We start from the raw sequence: 13,730 nt of genomic DNA, 5'->3' as shown, positions 1-13,730 counted from the left end.
CTGTGCTACCTGAGATTTGTGACCATTTAACCAAAGTAAGCCAAACATACATAGATCGGTCCCCAGCAGAGTCTACGGAAAACAAACCTTGGTTAAGAGAGGTTTAACAGCAATACAGATGGTAAAACTATGACTGAACAATGGAAACAGCCAGATATTGGCATTAGAGTCGGCAACCTGCGTTGGAAATGATTTTTTTTTTTAAAGAGAGTGACGTTCAAATGAGGCTGAACTTCACGCCCGGGCAGGCGCGTAGCTGACGCTTCATAGCTCCAATGCTAGCCCGCTTCTTAGCCACAGCTGTGGTGTAGTCCGCAAATATCGAGACTCTTTTACCCTTATAGAGGAGAAGGGATGCTTGTCCCAATCTCCTCAGTATGTCATTGCGGACGTGAAAGAAATGCACCCTGATGACAAATGGTCGCGGGGGTTCTCCATCCCAGGGTTGGTTACGCAGAGTGCGGTGGGCCTGGTCTAGCAGTGGCTTCTCCTCCAGACCGAGCAGCTCCTGAAGCAGCTGGGCCATGAACTCCGTGGGTCTTGGGCCCTCCACTCCCTCCGGGATTCCCAGTAGACGAATGTTGTTCCTCCGCATTCTACTTTCCATATCTTCGCATCTATTGTCGAGGTATGCCATCCTAGTTGTTAATGAGCCAACGTTAGCCTCTAGCTCGCTAATGCGAGTGCTGTGGTCTGTAGCACCTCGCTCCAGCTCCAATAAGGCCACTCCATGTGCATCGAGCGTATTCTCTCAATATATTTTTTAAGCTCATCTTTGACAATTGATATCTCTGACCTAAGATTGGTAGAGAGAGAGTCAATTTTGCAGAAAATATCGGTTTTGAGGGTGCCTATCACGGATTAGAGCATCTCCACAGTCAGTGTTTCCGTGAGGCCGGCATTAGCAGCATCCGGTGGCGGGGGTGAAACAAGAAAAGGCGCGGGCTTGCTGCGGCCTGCTCTTGCAGACTCAGTTTTTGGCCGGGTAGACGACATTACAAACTTAACTTTCTCAAAATAGATCTGAATTGTTTAGGGGTCCCTTCAGATGCCTGGCCAAACCAAAATATATACAATTTTGTAAGGTTAAATATATAAATTTGGTCACTAACTCAGGAGCGATAGGGAAACGCGTTCTACATCCTTGTCTTCCAACAGCGCTCCCCCCCCCACACTACGTGAGGTTTGACGTAAATCAAGAAGTTTACTGGCCACCTCTCTCCCGGATACCGGAGAATCAAATGGTGGATTGTTGCTCCCAAACTGCCATAGCCCAGGAGAGCACCCTTACTGACATTAGCGTAATAATATACGCTATTTTCAACGGGCTTGAAGGGAACGAAGATGGCTGCAGCTCAAAAATAAGGGAGCATTGAGAAAGAAAACCCCGGCAAGTTCCAGGATCCCCAGAATATCGCTCCGGAGGAGGTAAGCAGGGTTCTCGGGGAGCCGGGGAAGGCTGTACAAACCCACCACTGATAGTACACAGGTTACTGGGTGGTTGGGAGGTCTCGGAGGTAGCAGGCTGCCTATAAGCTAAATCATTGATTCGCTCCATGATAGCCTTGAACCCTTGGTCATGACGTTCCGTCAGGGAACGAAGCCCTTCCAAAAGGTCCAGCAGTAGCTCCTCATGCCTCCCAATGATGGCTCCCTGCAGGGAGACAGTATGGCGGAGCTGGTCCAAGTCTGCTGGGTCTGTCATGGCCAGTTCGTACTATAAGGGCACAAGCCAAGACCCAGATGCAGACACGGGAGGCAGATGGTTTGAGTATTTGATATTTATTACATCCAAAAGGGGTAGGCAAGAGAATAGTCGTGGACAAGCAAAAGGTCAAAATCAGCTCAGAGTCCAGGAAGTACAGTGTGGCAGAATGGTCAGGCAGGCGGGTACAGAGTCCAGAAAACAGGCAAGGGTCAAAACTAGTAAAAGAGAATAGAAAAAGGCAGGAGCACGGGAAAAACACACTGGTTGACTTGGAACATACAAGATGAACTGGCAAAGAGAGACAGAAAACACAGGGATATATACACCAGGGATAACAAGCGACACCAGGAGGGGGGTGGAGACAATAACAAGGACAGGTGAAACTGATCAGGGTGTGACAGCCAAGACAGTCGTGAAGAGGGCACAACAACAAATATTTGGCATGGGTCCTCAGATCCTCAAAAAGTTCTACAGATGCACCATCAAGAGCATTCTGACTGGTTGCATCACTGCCTGGTATGGCAACTGCTTGGCCTCCGACCGCAAGGCACTACAGAGGGTAGTGCGTAGTACGGCCCAGTACATCACTGGGGCCAAGCTTCCTGCCATCCAGGACCTCTATACCCAGTGGTGTCAGTGAAAGGTCCTAAAAATTGTCAAAGAATCCAGCCACCCTAGTCATAGACTGTTCTCTCTGCTACCACACAGCAAGCGGTACCGGAGTGCCAAGTCTTGGTCCAAAAGGCTTCTTAACCGCTTCTACCACCAAGCCACTCACATCCGTAGCCATGAAGTGCTTTGAAAGGCTGGTAATGGCTCACATCAACACCATTATCACAGAAACTCTAGACCCACTCCAATTTGCATACCGCCCAAACAGATCCACAGATGATGCAATCTCTATTGCACTCAACACTGCCCTTTCCCACCTGGACAAAGGGAACACCTACGTGAGAATGCTATTCATTGACAACAGCTCAGCGTTCAACACCATAGTACCCTCAAAGCTCATCACAAAGCTAAGGATCCTGGGACTAAACACCTCTGCAACTGGATCCTGGACTTCCTGACGGGCCGCCCTCCGACGGTGAGGGTAGGTAGCAACACATCTGCCATGCTGATCCTTAACACTGGAGCCCCTCAAGGGTGCGTGCTCAGTCCCCTCCTGTACTCCCTGTTCACCCACGACTGCGTGGCACAGGCACGACTCCAACACCATCATTAAGTTTGCAGATGACACAACAGTGGTAGGCCTGTTCACCGACAACGACGAGACAGCCTATAGAGAGGAGGTCAGAGACCTGGCCGGGTGGTGCTAGAATAACAACCTATCCCTCAACATAACCAAGACTAAGGAGATGATTGTGGACTACAGGAAAAGGAGGACCGAGCACGCCCCCATTCTCTTCGACCGGGCTGTAGTGGAGCAGGTTGAGAGCTTCAAGTTCCTTCGTGTCCACATCACCAACAAATTAGAATGGTCCAAAAACACCAAGACAGTCATGAAGAGGGCACGACAAAACCTATTCCCCCTCAGGAGACTGAAAAGATTTGGCATGGGTCCTCAGATCCTCAAAAGTTTCTACAGCTGCAACATTGAGAGCATCCTGACTGGTTGCATCACTGCCTGGTACGGCAACTGCTCGGATTCCAACCGCAAGGCACTACAGTGTGTAGTGCGTACGGCCCAGTACATCACTGGGGCTAAGCTGCCTGCCATCCAGGACCTCTACACCAGGCGGTGTCAGAGGAAGGCCCTAAAGATTGTCAAAGACCCCAGCCACCCCAGTCATAGACTGTTCTAACTACTACCGCATGACAAGCGGTACCAGAGCGCCAAGTCTAGGACCAAAAGGCTTCTCAAAAGTTTTTACCCCCAAGCCACAAGACTCCTGAACAGGTAATCAAATGGCTCCCCGGACTATTTGCATTGTGTGTGTCCCCCAACCCCTCTTTTATGCTGCTGCTACTCTCTGTTTATCATATATGCATAGTCACTTTAACTATACATTCATGTACATACTACCTCAATTAGCCCGACTAACCGGTGCCCCCGCACATTGGCTACTATCTGCATTGTGTCCCGCCACCCGCCAACCCCTCTTTTATGCTACTGCTACTCTCTGGTTATTATCTATGCATAGTCACTTTAACTCTACCTACATGTATATATTACCTCAATTACCTCGACTAACCGGTGCCCCCGCACATTGACTCTGTACCGGTACCCCCTGTATATAGCTTTGCTACTGTTATTTTACTGCTGCTCTTTAAATCATTTGTTATTTTTATTTCTTACTTATCTATTTTTTACCTAACACTTATTTTCCTTAAAACTGCATTGTTGGTTAAAGGCTTGTAAGTAAGCATTTCACTGTTGTATTCAGCGCATGTGACAAAATACAATTTGATTTGATTATTCTATCAGAAAGGCAAAATAAAGTCACAAATTTGCACACTCTATTTGCACAAACCAATCAAATCAGCTCTTGTACCAAACCCACTGTCAGAGAGATGGGTGCACATTTTAATTCTAAAACAACATTCACATCATGGCACTGTGTGTGTGTGTGTGTGTGTGTGTGTTGCACTGAGAGTATTTGGGTAGAGAAACCACACCAGGTGCTCATTCAGATGCCAGCTGAGGAACTGGAGAGACAACTATTAACCATCTAAAGTGTAAACAGACAGCCGGGAAAGAACACACAGCACACAGACATAAGCGGTGCATGGGCTAGTTCACCAGCAGTCCTATCTCACTGATGGAAAGAGCTGATCCTGCTCAATTCAACTGTTCATGTGAAATCAACAGACTTTGAGATCAGTAAACAAATGGACACATCTACACGTGACGTTATAATGTACATCATCTCATCTGGAATATGTATACACCACATAGCCGGGCGCTAGTATATCCTGATCCTCCATAGACAGGCTGAAAAGTGTATACTGAAGGGGAAAAAAGGGGGGTAAAAGGCAGTAGGCCTATTTAGTACAATCTGATAATAACATCAAATTGAATAACCACGTTATTTTATTGACAATCTGGAATTGAACAATAACATGTATCTACCAGTAGCCCAATAAAAGGTATTGAACATGCATCGCTATAATGAATCTTAAAATCAGAGCTTGACGAGGTTAGAGGCGTGCGTGACGCGTGTAGCTGTGGTAGACACTCGTCGACGGAGAATGGGCGAGAGAGAGCGCGCAAGGGAGGAACTAAAATAAAAAAAAGTTAAACTAAAAATGGCTTCCTTGTCTTTGGAGTCTGCAGAACAATCTGAGAATAGCACGGAGAACCTTACCCAAGAGGCCGCTCCGGTGAAAGAGGAGACGGATCCGGATGAAGTTTCGGAACAATTGCTAAAAACTTTTCAGAACTCGGCGCTCAGCTTTTCGACCGATCAAGTAGCATGTCTGTGCGAAGCCCTTCTACAGGCGGGCAATGTGGATCGCCTGTGGAGATTCCTATCAACCATCCCTCCTTCGGCGGAGCTGCTACGTGGCAACGAGACGCTGCTCAAGGCCCAGGCACTAGTCGCTTTCCACCGGGAAGAATTCAAAGAGCTGTACGCAATATTGGAAAGCCACGACTTCCACCCGAGCAACCATGGGTTCCTGCAGGACCTCTACTTGCAGGCGCGCTACAAGGAGGCGGAGAGGTCCCGAGGTCGTAGCCTGGGCGCTGTGGACAAGTATCGGCTTCGGAAGAAGTTTCCCCTGCCGAAAACAATCTGGGATGGAGAGGAAACGGTGTATTGTTTCAAGGAGAAGTCTCGCAATGCACTGAAAGAGTGTTACAAAAGCAACAGGTACCCCACTCCAGACGAGAAGAAAAACTTGGCCAAAGTGACTGGACTCTCCCTCACGCAAGTCAGCAATTGGTTCAAGAATCGACGGCAGAGAGACCGAACCCCGTCCGGTACCAACAGCAAAAGGTAGGCTATGCATTCCTTTCTACATTTGTCACCAAATACCCCATTAAATCCTTTCATACACGATTGCATGTCAAACATCTATGTCAATATGGTTCGTTTTATAATGAACACAATTGTTTATGTGCAGTGTCATTTGCAGAGTTGTTTATTTTTAGCAAGGCAGCCAGACTATGGGAGTACATATAGACTATACTGTTGCACACGGCACACACTAAGATATGGATTCATTTGACTCAAATAAACAATGTTCACCGAAATTCTCCTGATCAGATAGGTAGGAGTGAGCGCTAGAAAGTAGCCTAACATTGTAACATATATGGATCTGTCAACTGCAATATTATTTTAGTGCTTCAAACATATTTTATGTCATGTAATGCAGACAGACTGATCCATGGGCTTGACTGTGTGGTTTATCTCAACTGTATGGTTCATGTTCAACATATTTAAATCAAATTCCATAAATTCCTGCAATAACTACATTTCACTGTAAGGTCTACACCTTGTTGTATTCGGCGCACGTGACAAACTTTGATTTGATGTTTATGAATGACAGAATGCGTGAACTCTTTGACTGTGATAACGACACACATGTCTTAGCGAGCACGACTGGGAGCAAGAGCATGTTGCTTTGTTGTGAAATGTGAGATCCGGGCGCCCATTGTGGCTCAAGTTTCCTGAAATCCTGCACCGCAAAGCCTCCCGGCGGACCTCTGCGCGCTCCCGAGGCCCTGCACCGCTGGGAGAGCAGGGGGAGCAGAGACCGAAAGAGAGAGGAAATGGTGTAGCTGTTGGGGAACAAAAGGAGAAAATAATATATTTAAAACCTTAAATGTCTTCAGCTCTCCTGTGCCCCGTTTGGAGTGTACATTTATAACATTTCTTTTTTTTTAATATATGATGGTATGGATGGATATATATGTGATGTGGATGTATGTGTATGTGTATATATATGGATGGATATATGTGTGTATTTATTTATGGATGTATTTATTTTACTGTTGTGTGTGTGTGTGTGTATAGGCTACATACAGTATGCTAGTTTTGGCCAGGGAAGTTGGCAGTTTAACAAAGCTACACAGGAAATTGGGTTTTTCATGTGTCAGTTGTTGATGTCCTTTATTCCCATGTGTGGAGAAATAAAGAGAATGCCAATCATGCAGTCCAGTCTTTATCTTATATCTAGGGGCTGTGGTGGCTGGGGACAGTAAATCAGTTGTTCTCTGTGTTAACCACACTGCTTCAGTGCACTAGGATGTTTCAGGACATATCACATACTGTGTAAACCATAGGATCAAAGCCGATTGTCACTGACGGTTATTGATTTACCATATGTTATGTGTATTGTAACATTCTGATCCCTTTCCCCTCTTTTTCCGTTCCATCGGGCAATCCTTGCCCTCTACTCCCCTTCCTTCTTTCATACGCTGTCTCTGTTCATTGTCTCACTCCTCCCCCACGGTTCACTCACCCTATCTTTCTCCTCTGCTCCTCTCCTGTGTTTTCTTAGTGAGTCCGATGGCAACCACAGCACAGACGATGAGGCTGATGATATCTCAGACAAACCCGAGGACATTGTGGGCTCCACAGCCTCCATCATCTCCCTCTCTGGCTCCCCCTGCAGCACTGGAGGCCAGATCTTCCTCAACGGGGCTGGTGGGTTCCTCACCGCCTCCCACCCCTTACTCCTCAATAGGGGCTCCCTGATCTCCGGGGCAGGGGGTGGTGTCATCATCAACGGGCTGACCCTGAGCGATGGCCACACGGTTACCCTCAGCCCCATATCGGCTAACTCGCCTCTGCTCTTCAATGGAGCGCAGATCATATCCAAAAGCAGCGCGGTAGTGCAGGATATGGGTCTGGAGGGCCAGGGGGTTACAGCCATGGAGGCCCAGCCCAGCTCTGCCATCTCCCTCCCCCTGACAGAGGACCGTAAGACGGACAATGTTAGCCTGACGAACCCCTCGACTATTCCCACCCTGGACTTCATCAATGTCCCAGAGGGGATGGTTCTCAAAGCAGAGGACATCCAGACAGTCTCTCCTTCCTCTTCCTCCTTGTCTTCCCCCTCAACATTCTCCCCCACCTCCCTCCCCTCCCTGGTTCTGACTCAAAATGGCCACCTCTCCGACACCCTCCCGGTCTCTAAGTCATCCCCAGGCGTGGTCATCTCCAGCCCGGTAGTGAGCCTCCCCAACCAGCAGGGGGAGTATGTGGTGTTTGCCACAGCTGGTTCTCAGCTCACCCCCTCCAGCTCCATCTGCCAGGTTGTGTCCTCCTACAACTACTCCACCCCACAGGTATTCTCCCTGCCTCAGGTGGTGCCCTCCATCCAGGGTGTCCCTGTATCCCAACTGGTCCAACACAACCCTGGAGGCCAGTGTCCCCTCTCCCAGTTCCAGGGCCACCAGACTCTGAACGTTGCTCCCAGCCTCGCCCAACCCCTCCCCCAGCATCATACTGGTTCCTCTACATTGGGAGCAGGATCCACCATCCTCTCCCTGTCCCAGCTCACCAATGGACAGCTCCCCCAGGGACTCACCCTCCAGTTGGGTGACCAGACCTCAGCTACAATCCCCACTCTGACACAGATCCAGTCCCCACTAGGCCACCCTCAGATCATCTCCTCCCCTACCCAAGTGGTTCCCGTCTCCCAGTCCAAAGAGACAACCCCAGCCCAGTTGGTTCCCCTTTCCCTGCCCCAGCTGGTGCCTGTCTCCTCCGCGGGACAACTCTCCTTCCCTCAGGTCGGCCCGGCCACCCCTTCTCTATCTGGGGGGACTTTCCAGATCCTAGCCTCGGCCACTGGAGGTGGGATTCCTCAGGGGCCCTTCAGGATAAACCAACTGGGACCCCTCCAGACTGTAGGCCCCTCGACCAGCATGGCTCCTGGTGTCCAGCTCCTCAACTCTGGGGTCATTCAGCTCCCCTCCGCCTCGCCAGGTAACTTAACGCTCGGACACACAGAGAAGACTGCCAATAGATACTTAGCACCTCTGCCCAGTGTCGGCAGTCAACTTTTTTGTTGTTCACATCATATAGATCAACCGCTGATCAGATCACTGGAACACTCCAAACCACAAGATGGCAGTAGCTTTGTTTGGCTTTTGCTACCTGGCAAACGGTGATGCTAACTGTTTAGCTAAAATTAGCTAGCAAGGGAACTGGCTCTGGCCGTATGGGATAATGGAGAGTGAATATGGCTAGCTCAAACTCTAGGCAGCATTCTGCCTTCTCCATACATTTTCCGTCATTAGTTTCGCCCACGACTACCTTGTGAACAATGCTCTGTTTTTAACGTTTAGAAACGTCAATAATCATCGCTTGCAATACGGCTTTTCGAAACATATGGCCCTTATCTTTCATCAGCGAGAAAGAATCCTTCAAATAAAAAAATCTACTTAATGTAGCAATTTTGTACAAATCCATACAGCTGTGTGTGCGCCTCCATCCGACGGAACTACATTTCCGCTGCACTTCCCGAGTTACACTTCCACACAGGTGTTTGGAGCATGCTAAATGGCTAATTGGCACAGGCCTCTTGTGTTCTGTAAACAAGCGTTGTAACATGGAGATATGGAAACACTAACTTTAACCCTATCCAGTTGTGTATCAATTGAACCTTTTTTTGTTTTTAGAAAGTTATTTATCGCCGATATGAAATAAAAGGTTCCTTATGCATCCAAAACCGTACCACGAGTGACCAGTGTTTTAATGTTTAGATTGAGCATCTGGGCTCTTTACAAAAGTCCCCCGTACAGAAGACACCTTCATCCAATGACTCTTCTGTGGAATTTAATGTAATTGAAAGTCATGAACAAGTGATAGCTAGCTTGGTAAAGCAGCTAATGTTATGTGCTGCACTTAACACCCCATGTGTTTCATATGAAGTGTTGTGTGACTGCCTGGCTCAGTTGGCAAGCTAACGCAGGGTGGATGTCAAGTGCCTTCCCCCCCCCCCCCCCCCCCCGTTTTTGTTGTCTTCTGTTGACGCTCCTTTTCAGAGAAGCATCCCAATGTGGCGTCTGGAGTATGGGTGTGTGAACTGCTCTGCCATAGGTTAGGCGGTTTTGATTGTGTGGTGTTTTTTGTTGTTGTTGTCCCTCCCGTTTCTTACCGCGCAACTACTGTACATTTGAGCTATAATACCGCGAGAGTTTCGACTTCTGTTTTGAAGCCAGAGGATGAGTCTGATTTCACTGTTAGTTTTACATAAATAATTGTACATTTTCAGTTATAGTTGACGCTTTGTTTATTTTTTTTAAATTTAAAAGTGATGATGGGTGTACTGTTGCTTTATGCGTTTATATGCGTGTGTTTACTGACTGTCCCCATGATACTAGGTAGCTTCTTCCCACGCCGTTGCCGGACAGTATTGCTGGTCAAGCAGGAGCGAAAGGCACTGTGTCCCGGTTTTGTTTCCGTTCATGCCCCTCCATTGCATAGACTTTATGTTCATGTATCAATATTAGTTATTTCTTGTGTAGGTTGCTATCCTACTTGAAATAAAATCTGCTGTCTGATTGGCTCAGATTAAAGTTGTGTTGAAACGGCAGGTTTGTCAGTATCAGATCGGTACGCAACGGGTTGTCTTTTGTTCTAGCAAGATAAGGAAAGCCTCGTACTGTGCTAAGTACCTATCAGCAGTCAATCTTCTCTGTGTGTCTGACCTATTACTAAGTCATTTGCTTTTTAGGGCAAATTTAGCTATGTCAATGTTGGTGATGAACTGCTAACAAATATTTTTTTCACTACTACTTCCTCTCCACTTCCACCTCTCCTCTGTCCTGTAGGGAATCTCCTCTATGGTGGAAGCCCCATCCTGAGTTACCAGAACGGCAAGCTGATCCTAACTATCCCAGCTGGCATCCAGTTCGGCAGCCTGCCCATGAAACCCGTCCCTGAGGCTTCTACCCACCCCACCAACGGAGTAGGCCCCGGACTCACTCTCAACCCTGTCATCCACCCTACACCTACCCTCATCCCAGTCTCCACCTCTGTCTCAACCTCCAACACCCTCCAGACGTCCCCCCTCTGCTTCATCAACTCCTCTCCGCTCTACTGCACTCATGAGACGGGTGTCCCCACCAACCAGTCCCTCTCCACCCCCTCCCCACACACCCTGGACCTCTCTGCCACCCTCACCCCAGAGAGCATGCTCTCTCTCAGCCCCATGTGCAGCGGAGTGACCCCCACCACTCAGCTCTCCCAGACCACCTGGAGCCCTGTCCCCCTCTCCACCTCTGCCAGCCTGACTATGTTTGACGTCCGTGGGAAGGGGGATTTACCCGAGGATCCGGCTCTGCTGGGCCTACCTGGTGGCGAGGCACTGCTACTGGGGAGCCCCTCTCCAGACCAGGATGTGGACAGGGTGTCGCCATTGGGGGACCCAGAGGAGATGGATGGAGACCCCAAGATCCTCACCCAGCTACAATCAGTCCCTGTGGATGACGAGTTGGGGCTGTAATCCAGCCCCCCCCCCATCACCATAAACTCAGTCAGCAAGACTACATGTTACGGAACAACCTCAGTGCTCCCTTGGATAGGTTTGCATTGAGGAGTGGACTGGCTTTGACTCATATGAGAAATGTGCTTTGACTCAAAAAATCCTAGGCGATGATCCTTTTGGATAAACCGTCATGGGATAGGCTGATTGTATGCAACTTGGAATGACCTGGAGGATGGCCTTGCATCTAGGCTAGCCTGTTACCTGATTTATGTTACACAACTGTCCACTGCTTGGTTTCCACAATTTTAGAGCTCTTATACTGTTGTCATCTGCCTCCCATAAGCCAAGAGCCCTTCCTGTGTCACAAAATCCAGTCCGAGACAAAATGGAGGCGCTGAGTCAACCGTGGGAGTAAAAGTCTTAACTCTCCAAGCAAGGCACGGTTCCTTTTACTCTGCATCAAGTTGATTTCTAAGGACATTCTGCGGCTTTTATGCACAGACGTCCCCGTTTCAGCCAAGACTATTTGTACTACAAGGGAATGAATGCCTTGGGTTTTAGTTGGCGTTGGGTTGAGCAGTACGCCACGGCCGGGTTGTCTTGTTTAAGTCTCTAAACTCCGCCAAATGCAGACGCAGCCAAGCGTTAAGTCCTGTTGAAGTTGGACTGGGTGGTTCTGAATGGCTGCTCACTTTGGTGCTGCTGAGTATTGCACAGTTTAGCCTCAGTGAACGCAAACAGAAAGTGGGCTGACCGTGACACCAGAAACCCCAGAACACTCTAGCATCGAGATGGACTGTGTACTCCTCTCTGTCAGCAGTGTCACTGCGTCAAGGACACAGGCTCCCTCATTTAACTACAGGTTGGCATACATGCTAAGCTCTTGTCACGTCTGAGGTCTGTTGGAGGAAATGGAGTCACCTGGGATTTTTTGAAAACAGCTTTTTATTTTTACTCTATGCAATCAATGCATGGTCCTCTGTAAATATGACCATGTGACATGTAAACCAGTCTAATTAGGATAGACCAAGCTTTAGTGAAGACAGTGTATGAAACCTATGTCTAACGCGTGTACACTACACACTCTGCTTGGTCACATGGTGCGAATATTTGCGCCACTATCGTACACTACTACAAATTGTCTATCAATGAACAATATTTATGCCTTTATATTACTTGTATGGGTTTGAGCTAGACCTAATAAGTGCCTTATCTAGCTGCTGAGGTTGGTGGGCCAGTGTGGGTTTTCTTGCCTTTTGTATCTTCAAAGTGAAGAATGTGCTCTACTCTTCACAAAATGAAGCACCATTGTGACGAGCAACTTTCCCACATTGATGTCGAATATGAGTTTTGTAATAACCCGTATCCCTCTTGAACTCCAGAGAAACGGAATGTGATGCTCTTGGTTGCACGTCCGTCGCTCTTTTAGCATCACTACCACCTACCGTGACATAGTCACCATTGGGAACTCCCTCCTCATTGTACGTTTTGCACATTTCGTCCATGTCATGTTTACGTCTTCGGTGATGGCCAGATTCTATTCTGGAAAACCTGCCTTTTCTCTGTTCTTCACGAATTGCACTCACTGATCTGAAGGGACACGGGATAGGTCGAATTAGCTGGTTAGGTTGAGTTTCAAACAGCCTCTGTCTATCCTGATAAGTGAGTTCCGAAGCGCTGAGAGCAGGTGACAGGTCTCCTAGAATGGAATGGTATCCAGCGAGACTTGGTGCAGTTGTTTTCTCCATAAACATACAGTACTCACCATCTCTCCATAACCAAAGCACAGATGGCAGTTAGTTCTCTGGCCAATGGTAGCTACTCTTCAGTGTCACTCCCAACTGTGTTTTTATATTTGTGTGTTTTGTTTATTTTCTGTGTGTATTTAAAGCATGTATCAATCATTTTCTAGTAGTAATTTTGAATACTTCGAATGGAAAAGAAACCGAGCGGTCCGTGAGGAAAATGGACATAGGAAAAAGCATCAATGGACCTTCCCAGAGGATGGCTGGTTGTACAGTCTCAGAATGTGTAGCTAATGATATTATACACTTTCACAATCTGAATAGGATGTTTAATACCTGTCAAAGGAATGTTACAAGTCTTTTTTTTTTTAATCGGTGTTTAGAAATGTTTTGTTTGGTTCTAGGCATTTTTTCCATACGACACGGTGCATGAGTTGGAGGCTAAAGGGAATGTGTTTGTGTGTTTTGTTTGTATATCCATGAGCCCACCCCTTGTCTACATGTAGTGGTTTTTCTCTTTTAGTGTGTGGTGCTCCAAAGGCTGTTATCCTCCAGCTGAGTTATCCAAAGATGTATTTTTTTAAATGTACTTTAAGTGAGTAAAGGGATTATTAAATAATAAAAAAAAACATTTTGAGGTTGGTTTTGTACTTAAAGGTATTTTATTTTTTATATGCAATTTTGTGATATTCTAATAAACTATATAAAGAATACATTTTTTGGGGGGGGGGCGATTTTGTGAATGCTTCTATTTAAATCTCCATGTGAGATTTATGGGTCATGGGGAATAAACTATTGAGTGCCTACACTACCAAAACACGTTAGAAGCGCTTTTGCAATTTGGTTAGTAAATTAGATTTAAATACACTTGTTTGAACAACACAATCCTG

The 13,730-nt window shown here is 47.3% G+C and overlaps 1 protein-coding gene across 1 annotated transcript; it reads left to right on the top strand.

Moving 5' to 3' along the window:
• Window positions 1–4,822: 4,822 nt before the first annotated feature.
• On the top strand, window positions 4,823–13,482 carry LOC106612495 (homeobox protein SIX5-like). The gene is made up of 3 exons (XM_014213683.3): window positions 4,823–5,649; window positions 7,157–8,589; window positions 10,440–13,482. Exons 1-3 carry the CDS (start codon window positions 4,958–4,960, stop codon window positions 11,111–11,113), a joined length of 2,799 nt encoding a protein of 932 aa, XP_014069158.2. The 5' UTR covers window positions 4,823–4,957; the 3' UTR covers window positions 11,114–13,482.
• The last annotated feature ends 248 nt before the right edge of the window (window positions 13,483–13,730 follow it).

This window comes from Salmo salar, chromosome 09 (assembly GCF_965601325.2).
Source record: "Salmo salar chromosome 09, fSalSal1, whole genome shotgun sequence".
NCBI lineage: Eukaryota > Metazoa > Chordata > Actinopteri > Salmoniformes > Salmonidae > Salmo > Salmo salar.
Note: the sequence above shows the minus strand (reverse complement) of the source record. Positions and strands in the feature narration are given on the sequence as shown.

Excerpts from the sequence above, each read along its gene's own strand:
- LOC106612495 (XM_014213683.3), top strand. The coding sequence starts at position 4,958 with ATGGCTTCCTTGTCTTTGGAGTCTGCAGAACAATCTGAGAATAGCACG. Across the intron at positions 5,650-7,156 it reads TCCGGTACCAACAGCAAAAG|TGAGTCCGATGGCAACCACA; the intron begins GTAGGCTATGCA and ends GTGTTTTCTTAG. Across the intron at positions 8,590-10,439 it reads GCTCCCCTCCGCCTCGCCAG|GGAATCTCCTCTATGGTGGA; the intron begins GTAACTTAACGC and ends TCTGTCCTGTAG.